The 21050-nt window shown below is 51.6% G+C and overlaps 1 protein-coding gene across 5 annotated transcripts in view; it reads right to left on the bottom strand.

Annotated features, from left to right (window-relative positions):
• The window catches only part of Trpm2 (transient receptor potential cation channel subfamily M member 2), a 58154-nt gene that overhangs the window by 20384 nt on the left and 16720 nt on the right, over positions 1-21050 (bottom strand). For 4 of the 5 annotated variants that reach the window (XM_050144070.1, XM_050144060.1, XM_050144050.1 and 1 more), the window contains 15 exons: positions 17537-17705; positions 14921-15101; positions 13526-13692; positions 11682-11862; positions 10241-10302; positions 9208-9408; positions 7709-7811; positions 6394-6515; positions 5850-6203; positions 4806-4943; positions 3949-4078; positions 3595-3740; positions 2722-2834; positions 1408-1621; positions 204-322 (listed from right to left, as the gene is read on the bottom strand). In XM_050144070.1, the coding sequence (XP_050000027.1) occupies positions 204-322; positions 1408-1621; positions 2722-2834; positions 3595-3740; positions 3949-4078; positions 4806-4943; positions 5850-6203; positions 6394-6515; positions 7709-7811; positions 9208-9408; positions 10241-10302; positions 11682-11862; positions 13526-13692; positions 14921-15101; positions 17537-17596 (2291 nt within the window). In that variant the 5' untranslated portion in view covers positions 17597-17705. Of the gene's footprint in view, positions 1-203; positions 323-1407; positions 1622-2721; positions 2835-3594; positions 3741-3948; positions 4079-4805; positions 4944-5849; positions 6204-6393; positions 6516-7708; positions 7812-9207; positions 9409-10240; positions 10303-11681; positions 11863-13525; positions 13693-14920; positions 15102-17536; positions 17706-21050 lie in introns of those variants that run through there. The other variant, XM_050144077.1, reaches the window with a different exon arrangement.

Below are 21050 nucleotides of genomic sequence, written 5' to 3'. Positions count from 1 at the left end.
AAGAACAGTCATGCACCCCAACAGCATTTCTGCACCAGCGTCAAGGGCAGGCATGGTCTCAGCTGTCACTGTGCCCACAGACAGGCAAGAGCCAGGGTTCAGAGATTACCTTGTCAGGGGCAAAGCCAGTTCCCCACCCTGTCTTAAGCTGGCTGGGTCTAGGTGCCCCTCAGGAAGAAGGCAGGGGTACCCTGGCCACTCACCGGCAGGTCAGTCCTACTATGAAGAGCAGAATGGCACCAACGTCCAGCTTGTTCCAGAAGTCGCTGAAGTACAGGGATGCCATCTTCTTCAGTCCACACCCATCGGGATCATAGAAGAGCTACTGAGGAGACCACAGTTAGGGAGGCCAGCATCTCCATCCCCATCACACTGACAGCTCTTTGTGGGCAGAGCTTGGCTGTGGTGAGGGCCAGCAGGACACAGGGGGGGGACCTCTGCACGCAACAAGTCCAGGAACAGCAAGAGCAAAGGTAAGTGCAGGCTACACTTCCCTGCTAGACTCTCATGAACCAGGGGTTCTATTAAACCTGTGTGTGTGTGTGTGTGTGTGTGTGTGTGCATGCATGTACACGTGTGGATGCAAGTGTGTACATATATGTGTGCTGGAGAAGCTCCCTTCTCCCTGCCAGCTCCTCCCACAAGGATCTTTGCTCTGTCCAGAATGACACCCGCTTCCTGAGACAACCCAGGAAGGAGGGGCCTGGGGGAGACCCCAGGATCCTCACGTGGTCTGCTTGGCAGAAATTCTTACCCTTCTCTGGTAACAGGCCTGCCAAAGATGGTCAGGCATGTCCTTTCCCTGGACCTGAGGGACAGATTGTAGGAGACACATGTGCTCTCTATGCTGGGCTGCCAGCTGAGGTGAGTCCAGGGGACACAGAAGTTCTGACTTTCATGGAGGGTCTCTGGTTACAGAGGCTGGCCCGAAGGACCAGAACCCTGAATGTCATTACACACCCTTGCAGGGAGAATCATGCTCTGCCCCTGCCTCAGGGAGGGAACCTCTGGGTGCTCTGGACCAACAGTCCTTGGATGGATGGCACTTCATATCGGGCAGGCTTTACTCTAAGCCCTTTTCGGGAATGAGCCATAGTCATACTCATGGTTCACCATCAGTCTGTCCTTTGCAAATGACCACACAGGGCCCCACACTTGGCAATGTAGGGAGACACACCTACTTAAGGCAGTCACAGAATGTGATTAGGTAGCTGGGGGACCTTGGGCCACACAGAACCAGCTCAAGTTCTGGGGCACTGGAAACTGTCCACTGCCTAGCCCACCTAGCCTCTGGAGGCAAGACTCCCAGGTGGAGGAGTGGGCCTGCCTCCTGGAGTCCCACCCAGCTCCCGGGGGCCTGGATGAAGCTCGGTAGTGACAGACACTTGGTGTGGGGGCGGTGAGCACCTGCCGTGTCTCCTCGCACACCAGGGAGAAAAGCCACAGGTAGATGAGGTACTCGCACCAGGAAGGCGAGGGCTGGAAGTCCACCATGAGCACGTAGGCAAACAAGCAGAGAAAGGCGAAGTAGGACAGGATATTCAGGTGGAAGATGACCACAGGTGCGTTGAAGAAGGCGCGGACACGGGCTGGGCGGCACAGGGGCTGTAGCCTCTTCTCCCTGCAATAGACACCTCAGGGGCCTGTGACAGGCTGAAAACCCAACACCCCACAGTCCTTCAGGATCCCCACTCACCCTGAGAGACACGTGGCTCAAGGGGCAAATATACTAGGAAAGGAACCTGGTACCAAAGGTCACATAGCAGTTCTAGACAGGCCAGTACAGCCTTGGCACTAAAGACCTCAAACCCTGCACAGACCCAAAAGGCCAGGAGTCTGCATCCTGCTGGACTGTGAACATTGCAGCTCCTATCCAGGGCCAAGGCCTGGCTATAAGCCCAACCTGGGTTAGGTTCCCTGAGCCATGCTCCTAGCGTGAGTTCTTAGATGGATTTCTCGGGCCTCAGGTGTCCCCACAAATGAGGGCCAGCTGCCATTACTGTCATAAAGGCTATTCTAACAGCGTGACCGAGTCCCCAGGTAGACACACTGATGTGTAGCCTCCTGCCCACAGCTGCCACTGGAAAAACACAGGTGCAGCTCTGATCCCCTCAGGGATGAGGGAGAGTGGGGGAAACACTACGAAGGTCACATGATGATGTCCATGACCCCTGGAAGGATGTGAGATTGACTTCTGGTCCTCCTGGGTCTGTGCAGGGTGGGAGTTCAGAAAGCAGGGCAGATTGAAACTGCTTTAGTATCTGAACTGCCCCTCCATTTCCCCTAAGACACACCCCCAACCGTCATGGTGTGAGAAGGTGATAGAGCATGTAGCCTATGACTATGAGAGGGTTTGCCACTGGCCACCCGGCCTGGAGCTTGGCATCTGCCCCTGAACTCCCAGGGAACCCAGAGATGCTATCTAGCAAAATAGAAATCGCATCTTCACAAGAGCTCTTGTGCTCTGAGGTGACCACAAGTGAATCATAGCCAGACCTGGTCTTCAGTCCTCCACCCAGTCTGGCCGCAGCATCAAGGGTACCCTACTCACCCCATGCTCCCTATTGCTGCAGAGCTGAGGCCAAGAGACAGGCTCATCAGCACCGCCAGCATCCAGCAGAACGCTTGGGCCACGGAAGAGTTTGACCCAAGGTGGCACTGAGGTCGAGCGGTACCCCCTCTACTTCCTGCACCTCCTGAAACCCAGACCCTCCCTCTCACCTGAAGGAGATGAGGCCGGTGAAGAGCAGTGGGAAGGCCAGCATGCACAGGATGATCTGCCACAGGCTGTTGTCCACACAGAGCTGGCCCCACCATACCTTGGTCAGGAAAGCCTGCGGACAGCGTGGTCTCAGGGCAGGGGCCACCCAGCAGTCTGACCCCCACACCCAAGGATGAGTGCTAGTCACATCCCTCTAATCACTGTGCTCCGAACCCCTAACCACAAGTGTCCAGCATCACAGGCACCCCATAGTCAGCCAGCAGAGCAATCAGGGTTTTGGGTGGTTGGAGTCAGGTCATGGTAGATGATAAGTGATGGATAAGCAGGGCTTATCACACAGGGCTCTAACTCCCCTCCTGCCTGCCATACCTCCTCCAGCTTCAGGACTCCCAATCTCTGCAAGGTCCCGAGGCCATGTAGTCCCAAGCTGTCATAAGCAGACCCTTTTTGGCACTATGGGGCAGGGCTTGATCCCTCCCCCTGGGTATCCCCGGGCTCTGCACATCCCAGGACACATGGAGTCCCATGGACTTGATAACAACATGAGGCTGTGCTCCAAAGATATCCAAATAATAAAGGAGTGTGTTTCATAGTCTAATGTTCCATGAAGGCTACACTATCCTGCTGCCCTTCCTGAGACCCCCCAGAAGGCACAGGTTCCTGAAAAGTACATTGGGGGCCACCTGACATTTGAGCAGCTGCCTCCATGTCCACCAGCCACTGACTTTGCTGTGCACCAGTTTCCCCATCCCCTAACCAGGAGGTAATAGCCTGCCCGTCAGCGTTTGCCTAGGTACCAGGCATTATCCCAGCCATCAAAGAGTCACACTGCTAGGAGCAGCCTTATCATCAGAGGGCCCTCAGGGAGTCACCTGGATGCCTCCATGAGACACGAATTTCATGTCCTTGGCCTCTAGGGCCAGCTGCAGGCAGGTGGCCTTCCCCCAGGCCTCTGACACCCGGACAAGAAGCTTCTGCGCCCTCTCCTCATCCTTCCGGTAGCACTCAGTGAAGACGCCTGAGCAGAGGGAGAAGAAATAGAGCCTGGGACAATGAGAGAGCCAGCAAAGGGACCCTCAGCAAAGGCAGAACATAGCGTAAGACTAATTCATAGGTACTGTCCGGAAACAGCCAGGTCATGGACAAGGACTTTAGGTAACAGCATTGGAGCTGACATACAGACATGGAGACCCTGGTGATGGTGTAGGTGGCCCCAGGGAGCTCACCTATAGCTCTGTGCTCAAACTCATCCGCCAGTGCCAGCATCTCCTCCGAGCTGTCTGTATCTTCCTCCTCCTTGGACAGTTCCTTCAGGATCTTGCTGCAGGCCAGGGCTGCAGCAATACAGTCCTGGCTCTGGGACACAGAGGCACTGTGAGGACCTGGGAAGTCACTAGGTTTAAGCTACCTTGTATCTAGAAACTTATTATAGTGAACAGAGATGTTTACGACCTGAAGTTTGGGGGGGGGATTCATATAAACAAATAGTCACCCCACATTAACATATAACCCCTCTGATGGCAGCCTCTTGTACTGAACCATGGTACCGTGTCCTTGTCTCCCTAACAGTTGTAATGCACAGAGCTGGCAAGATCTGGGCAGGACATAGAGAGCAACACTGCCCACATCCTCAGCCCTGAAATAACAAGAGCTTGCTTAGAAAGCCTTTCTCTTCCCTTCCTTTTCTTTCTTACTTTTATTAAATGTAAGATTTTTTTGTTTTTAAGGTCTATTATTTATTATGTATACAGCATTCTGCCTACACGTATGCCTGCAGGCCAGAAGAGGGCGCCAGATCTCACTATAGATGGTTGTGAGTCACCATGTGGTTGCTGGGAATTGAACTCAGGACGTCTGGAAGAGCAGCTAGTGCTCTTAACCTCTGAACTATCTCTCCAGCCCTTTTTACTTTTGAGAATTGTTTTTCCACAACAGTTTTTGTTCCCCACCGAGTGCTCCAAGCCTCCCTAGGTTAGATATCTTACTGTCCCCTATGAACTGTGGTTTGCTGTAGGAGGTGAACCCCTGACTCAGATCACCAATCTAGACATTGTCATGACTGTCACTAAGCCAGTCCTGGTACCTGAGCCCAGATGATGCCTGCCAGCTCCTGGCGGTTCTGGATGATGGCCCAGATGAGAAGGTCGCGGACTGGGTCGATGGTGAAGGTAACGTGGTCTGTTGATCGCTTATAGAGGGACCGGAGGCTCACTCCCTGTACCTGTAGGTGGAGAACAGTCCACGTCCCACAGGGGCCCCTAGCAGCAGAACCCCAAGGTAGTGGGCAGTGTGTGTCCTGCCTTGGGCAGTCATGGAGAGATGGCATATTTCACTCTTGGGAACTTAATTAAATGATTCACTGGGGGCTGAGGAGATGGCTCAGCAGGAAAGAGCTTGCCACACAAGCCTGATGACCTAAGTTTGGATCTCCACCATCCACATTAGAGGAAAAAGATGTACCCTAGAACTGAGTCCAAATAAAACCTTCCTCCCAATAGATACTTTCTGCCAGGTATTTGGTCTCAGCGAGGAGAAAAGTAACTACTATAGACACGTATGGAGGTAAGTAAGTTAAAATGAGGCTATTGGCAGAGGAGGCCTTCTCTTTTCCTACCCTTCTTCTCATGCAGACTCAGCAAGACAGGGAGAGGGGCCTCAGCAGGAACCAGCCCTGTCACGGTCCTCAGATAGTGTCTCCAGGACTGTGAGAAAATGAGTTGTTATTGTCTAAGTCCCAGATCTGCAGGGTTTCACACAGTCCATGCCTTCCAGGACGGCCTGCAGAGCCCATTGCTTTGGGGTTATTTGTTTGGTCAATTGGTTTCGGTTTTCTCTCTCTCTCTTTTCTCTTCCTCTTTCTTTGTGACTACCTCACTATGCAGTCCAGGCTGGCCTTGTATTCTTCACTATCTGCCTTAGCTTCCTGAGAGCTGAAATTAGAGGCAGGTGCATGCATGCATACACATGTGTGCGCGCACACACACATATTTAGCAATTCCTTTCCTAATGAATGTAAGGGCTCATAACACAGCTGAGAACACAGCAGTCACCCACCAGGGAACCAGCATGGACACTGCCTCCCGACACCAACAACCCTTTCTCTGACACCCACAATGCCAGGACTCACATTGAGTTTGATGTGTGCCATGGGCAGCGAGAGCCGCGGCCGGTCGCTGTATCGGGGCCGTGGGTACAGCAGCTGTGTGGAGTCCCCCAGGAGTTCACGCAGCACCTGGGCCACGTGGTGCATGTGCAGCCGGGGTGCAGCGGATGCATAGGCCGTGCGTTCATGTTCTTCAGCCAGCACCTTCTGCAGCTTGCTGTGAAAGAGGCAGGATGGCTCCAGGTTCTCATACAGGCAGAGCAGAGTGTCCCAAGTGACAAACTCCTTCAGGCGCACCCCATTCTCCAGAAAGAGCCTCACAAACTCAGGTTTGTTGGAGATGAGGGCAGCTGTCATCATGGGGTGCAGATCTGCGGGCTAAGAGGGAGCAATGTTCAGTGGCCGGCGCATTAGGTCAGCACCCCCTAGAACTCTGAGCTCAGGACCCTAGAAGGAGAGGCTGTGATATCTTTTCTGAAGGATGGAATCCACCCTGGTCACCTATTCCCAAAGGGGGGCTAAGAACCCTGAAGACATGCACACGAACCCACTGACGCAGGCACCTCACCTTCCACTGCCATTCGTCTGTGAAGATCTCACTTCGAGCAATGTCCACACGGTTCCACGCCACTGCCAACTTCAATTGGTGGTCCCAGTTCTCGTGGCCAGACTGGTCTTGGCTTCGAGAAGCTGTGGGTGGCAGTGTGTGTCAGGTGCCTCTATGTGAGGCTTGGCGTAGGGCTCGGGAGTTGGTTGGGGACTCTAGTTCCCTTAATGATTTAAAGTGATAACTCAGAGCTTATTGGTGACACCCTCCCTGAGACATCTGCTTTATAAAGCACGTTTCATTCATTGTTAGACTCAGAGAACCAGAGTTTTGATCATCACTTTAGTTTACCCCATTCCCCACCCTGAGTCATCTCCCAGCCATGCCCTGTCCCTCTGTGACAGGTGGGACACAGCATGAGGCAAAAAGCCATAGTAAAACAAGATACAGCGCTCTAAAAGCATTAATTTACACTAACAGGCAAAGCAGAATTCCAAAAGCCAACACTGTGTGTGTGTGATCAGAACCCGGGTCCTGGCACCCGCGGCTCCACTCCTTTCTCTGCTTGGAGTCCCTCTTGCAAGTGGTGGTTGCTGTAGTGATGTTTTGCATACTATCTTGCAGGCTCCCCTGTTAATCTTGAATCTATTATACAGACCAGTCTGGCCTTGAACTTTGCAGTGAATCTCCTGCTTCAGGCTCAGAAGTACTGGGATTATAGACATGAGCTGGGAAACCTGGCTTAGAATAGTAGCTTTTAGACTAGTAATTGTTACTGTCTTAACCTCTTAAGTAACAAAGAAAGCTAATACTGCCATTATAAGCCTGTTACAATGACACAGGCTTTCGTAACTGCCCAGACATTTTGCCTGTTTGAGATTTTGATTCCTTCATACGGCATTGAGTCTCTATCTAGTGTTCTTTCAATTCACCTTGTGGCTCCCTTGAGCATTTCTCATAACTCAGGTCTGGTGATTACAAATTCCCTGTGCTTTAATTTATCCGAGAATACCTTCATTTCTCCCCCACTCTACAGCCCTCTGCCTTCCACCTTCCAGTCTCTAATGAGAAATCTGTACATTATCTTACTGAGACTCCCTTGTATGGGATAAGCCTCCTCTCCTTTCTATTCTCAAGATACATTGTCTTCAGAGAGCTTGACTGTAACAGGACTGGCATGAGTTCCTTTGAGTTCAGCCTACCGGAACTTTGCTGTTTCTTGGATGGCAGGGGTGTACGGTGGCATGGCCCCAGCGCATCTGATTGGATGCTGTCATTCATCATGTGCACACATGTCCTGGGCTTTCTGTCCTTTTCCCCCTGTTCATAGCCTCACCTTTCAGTAAAGCCTGCAGAATGGCCACATCCACATCCTGCTGCCCATCCTTGCCTTCCCGGAAGACTGTCAGCAGCTGCCGCCTCCGGACAATGTCTTGGATCTGCAGCAAATGGTTGCTAGTGAGATTAAGGATGGAGGGATTCTGCCTCCTTAAAGGACAAAAGGGATTGAGGCCCCAACAAGTAACCACACCCCTAGTCTGTGCAGGCTCAGCTAGTGAGGGCGCTTGCCACCAAGTAACCACACCCCTAGTCTGTGCAGGCTCAGCTAGTGAGGGCGCTTGTCACCAAGTCTGATGACTTGACTTCAATCTCCTGGGACCTGAATGGTAGAAGAAAGAACTGACTGGTACAAAATGTCCTCTGACCTCCATGGTGTGTGCACTGTAGCACCAGCGTGTGAGCATGAGTAAACACATACACACACACACACACACACACACACACACACTAAATGTAACAAAAATACTCTTGGATAAAGAGAGATTAAATTCAGTTCTCTGAATTGCCTGAATAATTTATAATGTTGCTGAAAAAAGGCTCCTGGCCTGCCCAGCAGCTTACAGCACCCTGGATAAGCAAGCAAAGGCCTTCAGGAGAGGGTAGGGGGTAGGGGTGAGGGGAGGAGATAAGGGGCTCACTAAACTTATGTTATTTCCCTCTCAAATAATCTCACAGAGCGTCCACACCAAACAAGGCCACTCTGGATACTCAGCAGATATACAATAAGGTCTTCCTGCTTCCCTGAGCCACCCAGTCAGAGAGCTCCTGACTCCACTGTCCAGCCACAGCTCATCCCCTCCATGGCCACAGTCCAGTGTGGATAGCTCCAGGGTGTTCCTTTGGCCTGGGCCTGGTGGGTCTAAATTCAACTCAGCTAAAGCTAGCACTGTTCACGCTCACCCAAGGATGCTCACACACTGTGGAAAACTCTGAGGGTTTTATCTAAGCTCTGGGACCAAAGGGCAGCTATTCACTGCACATTCTGCAGAAGGCATCAGGGCACCACCCCAAAGCCCAGCTTCAGGACTGGGGAGGCGGGCACTGCTGAGGGCGCTCCATTCGTGGTCTTATAAGGAGACAAGGCTGGACCATGTGCTGTCTGTCACTCACTGCTGCAGATGCTAAGTTCTGCTGTCAGCATCCTGGTCAAGACCCCTCCTGTGCTCTACAGTGCTTCCTGGCCCTTCCCAAGCACCACATCCCTCCAGTCCCACACACTCTGGGTCCCAGAACAACAATTCTCAAGCTCTGAGATGTCCCAGCACAGCCCTGGCATTCTGCAAATAGAGTTCAAATCTCAGCTTTCCTTTGGCATGCTGTCTGCCATATGCTTCAACCTCCCAGTGCCCAATCAGAAGGCCCTGCCTGTCCTGGATCTCAGAGCTTCCCACCATCTGCAAATTCAATCGTGTACCTACTCTGACCCATTTCAGGTTCCTGGAGTCCTGGTCTGTCTGGGAGTCAGCCTGATGACCATATGCCTATATGCCTTACCTTTTTGGTCCATTCCACAATCCTGTTTTCGGTGAAAGTCTCAAACATCTCCTGGAAGAACATGCTGAGCTTCTGCTGTATCAGGGAGATGGTGATCTCAGAGACAGGCAGAGCTGCCACCTGGGCGATGACGTCAGCCACTCGGCCGGAGCCCTCCACGATCACACAGGGTGTGCCATTGGTGATGGCATTGTAGATGGTCTGCAAAAGAAGAACCAAGTGTCAGCTGGCCAGAGCCCTCACCCAGCCCTGACACTTCTGAAATACAGCATCGTTCAGTGGCAGCAGAGGCTGCAAGTCACTTGCAGCTAGAGCGAGCCTGTGAAGCTAGAACTTTCTGGAAGCCGTCCCTGGTTTAGTGCACTACGCCTTTCGAGAGACAAAAGAGCTGCTGCTGGCACACCTGACTCAAGCTTGCCAATCAACACCCAATAGCACTGTAACAGAAAGGTTCATGACACAGTCGTTGACCAGACCCACTCACAGGGATGCTGTGTGGACCCAGAATGACCAAAGCCCAGGGGAATAATAGGACCATGAGGAAAACCCCAGATTTGAGCTCCAAGAGCTGGACTGGACTCTGAGAGTAGTGCCTGGTGTTGAAAGAGCCGCAACATAAAATTGTGCTCTGGGAGACGCGCCGAATGCTGAATTCAAGCGCTCTCTCAATCTAAAGTTCAAAGCCGAATCCACGGCGCAGCCCTGCGGAGGCAGAAAGCTCCACGTTGGAGTACCAGCCTGGGACTCTGGGTGGACGCCTTCCGGAGAGGCTCTGGGAAGAAAGAGCCAGCAACCCCACCACGACCTGGGCTAACGCCAAGTCACCTCTCCCACATGAGGGTCTACTTGTAAGGCATCCCTTCTCCCACCAGGAAACATCCCTGTCCTGTGGTGAATTCCCTCCCCTCCACATCCTCAGGGCAGCACACCGTGTGTTTTGCTACTGATGGCACCAGATTTTAGTAAAAGCATCCACCAGCCCTTCCTCCCCAGCGAGGCCTGAGTCCCATGATGCAAAGCAGCTGGTACTCACATGCAGCGTGCCAGGGCCACCCTCCAACACCACGCAAACAATGGGGATCTTGATGGCCACACCTAGGCAGACATGGAGCCCATGTGAATACTGGGGGAAGCACGGGCCTACTGTTTGAGGCTGCTTCCTTCCCCTAATCCCACGGGGAAGCACCAGCTGGGCTGAGTGGTAGATAACCGGCAGCTGCTGGAGGTGAACGAGGACGGCTTGCAGACAAGTTGCTCGTGCTCCATAAAAGAGCAAATCAAGGCCTCCTGGCCATTTGCTCCGCCCCCATCCCTGGTCTGCCCTTGCACTCACTACACATCCCTACCCTTGCACCCCATCCTCCCACCTATATCCTACCCCATACTAATTGAATTCCTGTACAGAAAGGGCAAAAACAGAACACCATCTTCTCTACCCAGGGGACCACTCTAGTCCCCAGCCCCCTGCCTCTCTCTCCTGTTTTTTTTTTTTTTTTGGTTTTCGAGACAGTGTTTCTCTGTAGCTTTGGAGCCTGTCCTGGAACTAGCTCCTGTAGACCAGGCTGGCCTCGAACTCACAGAGATCCGCCTGCCTCTACCTCTCAAGTGCTAGGATTAAAGGCGTGCGCCACCACTGCCCAGCTCTCCTGTTCTTTTTATGATACCTCGACATCCAAGCTGGCCCAGCGAACCTCTATGAGGACACTGACCCATCTGGCATTGGCTAGGGAGGGGCACAGTTCATGTCTCTTCTCCCCTTCTACTCAACCTCACCCAGAGGACAGGAGAAACAGATGCAATATTAGGAGTCCCTTCCCCTGGCAACAAAGCCCACCCAGTACCAACAAGGGTCCCTGCCTTCACACACCTCACCTGATTTCTCCTCGTGAAAATGGTGCTCTCCCAGTGTGGCGCCTACACAGGCACCATATCTACTTGGGAACTTAATGGGCATGCAAGTTCTATGCCACCCAGACCCAGGGGAGGTGATTTTAGGGTGGTCAGGCCCCACTGGGGACCCTGACTCAGGAAACACTGGGAAGCTTGAAATCTGCTGCCCAGTGTCATCCCAAACAACCCAGGCGCTGAGCTGGAACCCTCCCCGTGCTCCCTAGGCTCTCTCCTCATCTCACACACGAGTTACTCCACCTCCCCACAAGCAACTGAGGTCAAGCTATGATTTCTGGATGCCATTTTCTCGTTTCCCAGCCTGAAACTGTCTCTAGTTGACAATGTAGACTGTTCTATTAACTGACAGCAGACAAGCCCACACTGACACCCTTCCACTGATTAAGGAAGGTAGCAAGAGAAGACAGGTCCCCATGAAGAAGCAGACGGGGACCCAGGAAACCAATCGGGTGTGATGTGATCTCACCTCCATGCACAGTGCAGGTCTTGGCCAGCAATGGCTCTGACACAGGAAGAGTATCAGTTCTTTCTGCCCCAAATGCCCTCAGAAGCATGCTCATGTGTACCTCCTCTTTCCTTTGTTTGCTCCGATATGAACTTCTCCAGTTTTGTCCTCAGGGGAATCTCCACACCATACTGGCCATGGGTCCCATCATCCACCAGGATGAAGTGGGAGTGGTTGGGGTCTAGGCAGGTCAGATTCTCTTGGCCTTCCTCATCCAGCATGTACTCAGCGGGGAAGCCTCCCTGCAGATGACAAAGGGAGACTCACACAGGTTGGTAAAAAGTCATACCCGTATTCTGGAAATGGGGGGGTGTCTAATAGCTTGGATAATGTCCCCCCAAAGATACCACGTCCTAAGACCAAGAATCTGCTCGTGGCCCCTTATTTGGAGGAAGGGCCTTTCAGCTGTGATGTTAAGAATCTAACCAGGAGGGCTGGAGAGATGGCTCAGCGGTTGGGAGCATTGCCTGCTCTTCCAAAGGTCCTGAGTTCAATTCCCAGCAACCACATGGTGGCTCACAACCATCTGTAATGAGATCTGATGCCCTCTTTCTTCTGGCCTGCAGGCAGACACACAGACAGAATATTGTATACATATTAATAAATAAAATATTAAAAAAAAAGAATCTAACCAGGAGAAAATTAACCTGAATTATCTGGATGGGGTCCCCAGGAACTTCCAGAATCACCAGAAGTTAAAAGGACAGGAAGGGTCCTCATGAGATCCCCAGAATAGTAGAACCTCATCTTCACTGGGGCCGAGTGGTGGTGTCTGTACTGTAGGAGAGTGACGTCTAACTATAGGCGGATAAGTGAGTTGCTTTCTGCCACCAGGTGTCTGATCATGCTTTACGAGACCCCGGGAGACTAATCTGCTGGACCAGACACCTTGTCTACTGTCCACAGAGAATGGAACAGTGGAACAACCAGAGGATTCTCAGCTCAGGACTCCCCCAAGCCTCCCTTAGCCTCAGTCTTACCCATCCTGCCCAGGGAGACACTCCATGATTCTGACACAAAAGAAAGATCAAGACTACACACTGGGCCAGGCACACTCATCAGCAGTGACGAGAACCTTCTCTAGCCACAGACTATGTTGTCCCCAGATTTCCTTGACAATGAATTAAATGCCCATGTCTTCATTAGTACAGATTCAAAGTGTCCTTAGAAAATCCCCCTTAGTAAACCAAGTTATCCAACTCAAGTCTCCGTTCTTAAGCAGGTGCTGAGCCAAGCTCTGGGTATAGCATTAAAGGGTAGCCCAACTTGCTGCTGACTGCCAGAAACCACGGCTCTGTGGAATTCCAGGCTGGAGGCCTCTGAGCATAGAGGCTCAAAGCTAAAAGCTCAGCACTTGGGAGGCAGAGGCAGGTGGATCTCTGTGAGTTCGAGACCAGCCTGGTCTATAAGAGCTAGTTCCAGGACAGGCTCCAAAGTCACAGAGAAACCCTGTCCCGAAAAACAAAAACAAAACAAAACAAAACAAAAAAACAAACAAACAACAACAACAACAAAAAAAAGCTAAAAGCTCAGACTTTGTGGTCAGAAAGCTGGCTCAATCTAACCCCCATGCTTGCTTGACTGTGGTCCTAGTCGGTCACTCCCTTTCCTTGAAGCCCATTTCTTATCCAAGCGACTCTTGAGATGTACCCCGACCTGGTAATAACCAGCATGTGGATCCTTCCTGTGATCTTATGGCTGTCCATGTTAGCCACCCACCCTGCTCACTGTGTCTGAGGTATTACATTACCTAAGTCAGACCCGTGCCCTGCAGCACCAGGTCTCCCCGACACTCACACTGACACCCAGCAAGCTCCCTGCAGTCTTTGTAGAGAGTTGGGCTCCTCTCCCTCTGCTCCCAGCCTTCCTCCTCTGACCCAGGCTCACTCTGGACTGGTTACTCACCGTGGGGTGGACCAGCCCCTCTCGGTTGTGGATGGTGCCCCATGTGGCTACTCCAATGGTGATGACTTCTCCTTCTTTGCAACTGCTGCTCAGTCTGAAGTCCCGGACCGCCTCACCCACCTGCTTCATCACACCCGTGTGGGACCCTCCAGTGATGATCCAGGCCCCTGGGGAAAGAGACAGGCCATGCCTCTAGGCTCCAATACGCCTCTTGTCAAGCCAGTAGTGACACCCAGAGTCCCACTGTGCTTCTGACACACTGATAGGTTTCTAAAGCGCAATTAAGGAGGAGATATTGTACTGTGACACTATCTTCCTGATGCCTTTCTGAGACCTGAGCTCCCCACATTGCAAAGATGACAATAGGAAAGACCCCCATCTTCTCTCTGCAGGACCCTCCTTCCCCTCTGCCTTCTCTCTATCCCAGGCTGAGGAGCACATAGGACCTGCCGCTTTACACCTTCCTCTCAGTGTCTGAGACCCGAGAATGGTAGATGATTCCCTGTTCCCCATTCCTTGGCCCTACTCCTAACAGACGACTATACGCCTAAAGCCACGTGGCTTTCGGTGGCCCCTACAGGGGACATTCTTTCTGTTGCTGTCTCCCCTACCCTCAGGGGTGCATTGCATGCTGGTCAGGGTAAGAATGCCAGGGCCGAGTGAATTGGTTCTACCTATAGGGCAGCAAGCAACAAGTGGGGTCTGCTGGTCCTGCCTGAGCCCTAAAGAAAGGGCATGTGGGCAGAGCTCTCATTGCTGCTCCATGATCCATCTGCTGTTGTCTGGGTGGTGAGCTCACTGCACAGTGCTGGCCAGACCTCTGAAATGAGTGCCTCAAAGACACGTGTGATGTGGACATTAAAATAAAATCAAATCTAGGGTCTGGAGAGACAGTAGTAGTTATGAGTACCTAAGTTCTGATCTTAGAACCCATGTCAGGAGGCTCACAACCACCTATAACTAACTCCAGCTCCAGGGGATCCAATGTTATTGTCAGTCTTCCACAGGCATCTGAGCACATGAAACAGTCACACACACACACACACACACACACACACACACACACACGGACACGGACACAGACACGGACATGCAGATACACAGGCACTAAGTAAAACAAAATCTTTTTTTTTTTTAATCTAGCCCATTAGCACATGGCAGTGGCTATGCGACTATAAACGTCAGGGAAATGAGTAGTGTGAGCTGAGAGGCAGCTGGGCATCAAGGGAAGGGCTGCCTGTAGATGAGGGACCCAAGGAATCTGACCCAAATCGGGGTGTGAACTCAGCTATCCCCAAGAGTTTCCCAGTACCCATAACATTGATCCCCAAAACTCTCCTTCAGCCTTCATCCTGAGCTATACTCATGGCCTGGGCTGGGCCTCAGCTCTCTCACCTGTGGTTTGGGCCACCTTGACCAGGCCTCTCCGGAAGATGCTCTTCAGCCTCAGCTTCATGTTAAAGTTCTTGGCTCCACCAGTCACCGAGATGAGGAGGTTAGGGACATCCAGGCCCCAGTGCTGGGTCATGAGTTGGTAGATGACACTGGAGGGCGTGTCCTGGGAGACCCGGACGTACTGCAGGGGAATCACGGGCTGGTGAGAACACCTTGCAGGAGACACAGCAAGGGAACCTTACAAGGCACAAGGACACCCTGCAGGGGACCGTGAGGGCATCCTGCTGGGCAAGGGAACCACTCAGGGGACAGAAAGTGAACCCCATAGGGGATAGTGAGACAGTGAAGGAACCCTGAGAAAATGGCTTCAACCTTCACACTCAACACAGAGTGAGGTCACCTGTGCCCTGCCTGCTCAGTCTGGGGCTGGACACCTTGAGTTCACACCCAGGAAGAAAAGTAGTCAGCAGTGTATAGTCAAGACATAGGTTGAAAGAAGAAAGAGGAGCTGAGGCCCAGAAGAGAGGCCCAAGTACAGAGGCTCCCTAGGTAAATCTAGACTATTCTTTACAAAACCCCTAGGTCCAGCTAGCTCCCTCTCCCATACTTCCTCTTTCCTCATCCTCTCTGCTTAGGGAGCAGCTCAGACCACCCCCCACAAACACCCTCCTTTGTTACTCCCTGTACTGGCTCCTCCATGTGGTTTGACCTCCACCCCATCTGCTTCCTGTTCTCCTCACACTCCCGGTATTGGCTGCCCTATGCTGTCCCCTGACCTGCTACTGACTTTCTTGGGTTTGGCCTGCTCTGTGTACACACTGTCTGCCCCTGGGTAGGGTGGGGGAATGGAAGGTGGCAGGCCCCTGGCTTCACACTCCAGAACACCCTAAGATCATGATGGACTTTGTGTGTTTGCATGAGTGCACTTGTACATGTGTGTGTGCATGTTTGCCTGCATGCATATGTATTTGCTTGTATGCATGAGTATGTATGCATATACACATATTTGTGTATGTGCATGCATATATATGTGCATGCATGTGTGTGTTTGCATGTGTGCATGCATGTATATGTGTGTGCATATGTGTATGCATATACACACATGTATGCATGTGTGTTTGTGTTTGCATATATGTATGTGTGTATGAGTACATTGTGTGTGTGCACGTGTGCATGTGTGTGTGTGTACATGCACTGGGGATGGAATCCAGAGACCCATGTATGTCAGACAAGCACTGTAGCTCTCATCCCACCGTGGACTTTTCCACTCTAGTTAAATCAACTGTCTAAGGAGATGTAGTTTGACTAGAATCCACCTGAGGGACCATGAGCAGGATGATGGACAATGTGAAATCCAAAGGGACATTTGGAACCTCCAGAGCAGACAGGACACAGCATAACAACAAAGAATCTAATTGAAACCACAGTGGCTGCTTCCTGCCAGCCCTCACTGCGGCTGTTCTCACAGGGCTGAGCCGGTATCCAGTACCATCCTCTCATGGTCTTTCCCTTTGGACTGTAAACCACATGACATCCTGAAGGAAAGGGGCTAAAGATCCACACTGTGGGTGCTATAGTTTAAATATGAAACGTTCCTCCGCAGGCATATGTGTTTGAACATCTGATCTCTAGTTGGAGGAAGGAGATGCTGTGGAACCTTTAGGAGGTGGCGTCTGTCTGGGGGAAGTGGATTGCTGGTCGCTGGGGAGCAAGATTTGGTGAAGATAGCTCGGCTTTCCTCCTCATCTCTGATCTGTGTGTGTGTGTGTCTCTTGGTCCACCAACATGCAATCAGCAATCCCCACCCCATGGCTTCAAGCACCTGGAACTCCACCATAATGGACTGCATCTCTTCACACCGTAAGCCAGAATAAATCCTTCCTCCAGAAACTGCCTTTGTCATGGGACAAGAAAGTAACCCAGGGGGACACACACAGACTCAGGGAGGGGTTCACCGAGGTCAGGATACCTTATTATTCTAAACAAGTGTCCCTCTCCCTGGTGTCCCCCACCACTAACTGTCCCTGGCTCGGGACTCTCCCTGTCACTGCCCTTGGAGAAGCAGCTGGAGCCAGAAGGCTGTCAGGTTAGGAACCTGGACTGGGGATCAGCTGGTTTCAAACCCACCATGGCTCTGCCTATCATACCTTTGAGCTAGAGATGAGACCTCTCCATACCGCTCTTCCTGACCTGAGACCAGATGACAGGACCTCCTCCTGCACCTTTGTCACCTCCTGCCCATGGTACAGCCACCTGCAGGGGCTCCTGCCTCCACTTCCCACACGGGGCTTCACCCTGCCCCCTCCCTTCCCTCGCCACCATTCAGAAGCCACCATTCAGATCTAGGTCCTGAGTTCTTCTCCTCCTTCCCCTAGACCCAGACGGACAATGGACCCTTCAGAATGAGCCCTTACCTCCCTTAGGACATCCTGTACTTCTCCTTCTGCTTACAGACCTCTCGTCTGCCTGAAGAGTACAAATCATCCCATGCCGTTCCTCGGTGGATAGTGGGTTCCACGCACCTGGATGCCTACTCTCACTCTCCCCCCACCCTCCAGGAAACTTGCTACAGTCACAGGGACCAACATGGTGAAGAACGAGTGCAGTGGAACCCACCTTCCCCGCTTTCTGGCTCAGGCCTGTGAAAACGATGTCGCCAAAGGCATCTGTAGGCATCTCGTGGACATGCTTCTTGGGGTCCCATTCCTTGCCCTGACAGGTGTGAGGCTTGATGGCGGCCTCCAAGTGCTGCTCACGGGTGTAGCCACATTCACACACTACCTTCCTGTGAAGACAGCAAGGTGATCATGGGAATGAAACGCCTCTGGGGCTCTCTACAGGGACATGGGGGGACCCAGAGGAGAGCCAGGACACTCATCCCACTCAGCAGGGACAAGACACCCTGCCTGAGTGTCGAAGGGACCATGTGGGCAGTGAGTATGAGGCATCCTTGCCCCCCCCTCCAGGCAGATGGCATCAGCCAGGAACCAAACGGGACAGCCAGTGAGTGGCCTTGGCCTTTGAACTTCCCCCCCCCCCCCGTGGCAATAATGAGATGCTGCCCCTCCCTCCCACAGACAGGGTCAGGGCCAGCTAAAACACAAAAGTCAGAAAAATCATTAGTCGCGCCAAGCAAGTCAGCCACGCCAGACACTCCCACCAGAAGGGGCCAGGTGCGGGAGTCATCTGGGGAGGACTTTACAGCAAGCAGGTTAAAAATGCTTCATCAAACTTCCAAAACCAAAGGAGAAAAAAAGCTGGACGGTAGTAAGGCTACAATGGTGCCAGCCAATTTCTCTCCCCCGCAAGCCTCTTGTTTCTGTTGTTGTTCTAATCCATATGAGTATTTTGCCTGCCTGTGTGCCTGGTGCCCAAATAGGCAAGAAGAAGGCATCAGATTCCCTGGAACTGGAGATAGAAAAAGAGATGAGCCCCTACTTAGGTCCTGGGAATTGAACCCTGGTCCTTTGAAAGAGCAGCTAGTGCTCTTCACTGCTGAGCCATCTCTCCAGCCTCATAGAGATCCGCCTGCCTCTGCCTCCCAAGTGCTGGGGTTCAAAGCATACGCCACCACACCCAGGTTAAAAACAGCATGCTTTTTATCAGAAGCTAAGGAAGCCATAAAATAGGAGGTTCAGTGCTGAAAGATTAAAAAACTACAACCCAGAATTCTATAGTCTGCAAAACTTCCCACTGGGGATAAAGAAGTCAAGGAATGCTCTTAGCTGAACTACCACTAAGGAGAGTTGTCAACAGCAGAACAAGTCCAAAGAATGGCTAAAGGGAGCGGGGGTGTAGCTCAGTTGGCAGGAGTTTCCTAGCATGTTGAAAGGCACCCCCGAGACCCCAGTATTCAGGAGGTGGAGCTAGAGGCAAGAAGATTAGTTCAAGTTCAAGGTCGTCTTCAGCTATGTAGGGAGTTCAAGGCCAACCTGGGCTACTTGAGACCCTCTTTTTAAAAACAACTTGTAAAGGAAATTATCTAAACGGAAGTGAAAGGACAAAGACATTCTGAGCATCGGGGAGGATGAAACAATAGAAAGAGTGAAAATGTGAGTAAATACATTTAATTTCTCTTGAGTTTTAAAATGATGTTTGATGGCTGAACTGGGTCAAACACGGAATTCTAGACAATTGTAAGTCAGGAGGGGTAAAAGGAGGTGTTTCTACACTCTACCGTAATGCTCAGCCTACCAACACTTGTGGATTGTGACACACTTTCTTATGTAACTTTGATAACCACAGCCGTCACAAAGAAGCTGAACTGAAACAGAAAGAAAACAGATAAAAACAAACAAACAACAACAAAAAAAACACAGTGGGTTTGAGCTCTAAAGCAGCAGTAATTATATTAAATGTAAGTGGTCTAAATATACCCATTTATTGGAGGAGACCGCTCTTTAGCTCCTGGCTGCTCAGGCCAGGGAATGCTCAGCCCTAGCTCCTACATATTAATTTAACCCATTTCTATTGTTCTGTGTATCGCCATGTGGCAGTGGCTTACAGGCAAAGTTTCAACAGTCTGACTCTGGCGGCAACTCCATTGCTTCTCTCTGACTCTGCCCTTCTTTCTCCCAGCATTCAGTTTAGTCGGTCCCCTCCCCCCCCAGCTAAGTTCTGCCCTGCTATAGGTCTAAAGCAGTTTCCTTATTCATTAATGGTAATCACAGCACACAGAGGGGAATCCCACATCACCCACTGAAAAACAAAGACTATACCAAGCACCAGCACTTGGAAGGCAAAGGCAGGTAGATAGATCTGTAGGCCAGTCTGGTCTACAGAGAAAGACAGACAAACAGATGGGATTAAAGAACAAAAACAAGCAAGCAAAAATTAGGACCTGGTTATTATCTACAAAGTCACACCTCAAATATATACAATTAGAGAATTGCTCAACATTCAAAGAGTCGGTGCGGAAACATGAATGGTGCCCAAAGGCTACACGTCAAAGGGCACAGGCCCCACTGTGTGGTGCCATGTGTGTGACACAGACCTGGAGGTGTATGACTCCATTCCTATGACTTTCTCCAAGTGACAAATGGAAATGTATGTGAAGATTTGAGTATTGGTTACTAGAAGGTGATCACACACTTACCCTCTGAAACTGCAAACAAGCCCCAATTAAATGCTTTTATAAAATACGTTTCCTTGATCATGGTGTCTCTTCATGGAAACAGACAGCAGCTAAGACAGAATCTCTCTGGCTTCTAGGGCAGAAGCCCAGCATAGGCAACTGGAGAAGGTACTATCTATCACAGCCATGACCCTCCACTTTAAGCACCACCGTGTAGAGCTCTCAACTCTCAGTGAGCACATGGGACCCCCAAACTCACATAGACCGCATTGACTGAAGCAGCGTTTACTTCTCTCTAGGCCCCGCCTAGCCTCAGGGCTAAGTACCCAGTTTCTGAGCAAAGCCAGCATGTGGGAGGCACACAGAGCTGTGCCGTGTCTCTCCCCCTGGGGCGTGAAGAAGGCTGTTCTTCCCACATGGAGCCCCTGGTCCCTTTCTGTGTTGGCCCCTCCGTGTCCATAGAGAATGGATTCTAGGCTCCGCAGATGCGGAAATCCCTCCCATGAGTCATAACATTTGCATAGAATACATAGTCATGCTCCTGTTGTAACAGTGTGGAGCCCCAGGAGCCATCACATTCCCTCCAGAACGACTGGAAAGAAGCCTGTGTGGTTTTTAGGACAGACATAGTTTTGCTCCGTTATTTTTTCAGGGAAGTTCACTGGAAACTGATTACTCCCTGGGTACAGTAGCGTTCCTGGTTTGAAGCTGTGAGCTTCAGTGGGGGGGTGACCTCTCCCTCCAGGACCTATTCCATCATGACCGAGAAGCGATGAGACTCCTCCCTAAAGAGAACCCAGGCCAGGGAATGGGCCCCAAAGCCTCCATGCCCTGGGGTTCCCACTGATCACACCCGGAGAGGTCACAGGACTCAGAGGCAACGACCTCTCAGAGAGATGAGTGCTAAGCCCCCAGACACAGCACAGCTATCAGTGGAGCCTGCAGTGGAGAGGGGGAGGAGGGCTACATCCTCTACAGGTGTGGAATAATCCAGGGAGGCTACACTGCAGAGGTGGTACCTGCCATTGGCCTTGAGGAGTGAGGTGGTCTCCACGG

This window comes from Alexandromys fortis, unplaced genomic scaffold, assembly GCF_014885135.2.
Source record: "Alexandromys fortis isolate MF-2015 unplaced genomic scaffold, M_Fortis_MF-2015_v1.1 scaffold_9, whole genome shotgun sequence".
NCBI classification, from domain to species: Eukaryota; Metazoa; Chordata; class Mammalia; order Rodentia; family Cricetidae; genus Alexandromys; species Alexandromys fortis.
Note: the sequence above shows the minus strand (reverse complement) of the source record. Positions and strands in the feature narration are given on the sequence as shown.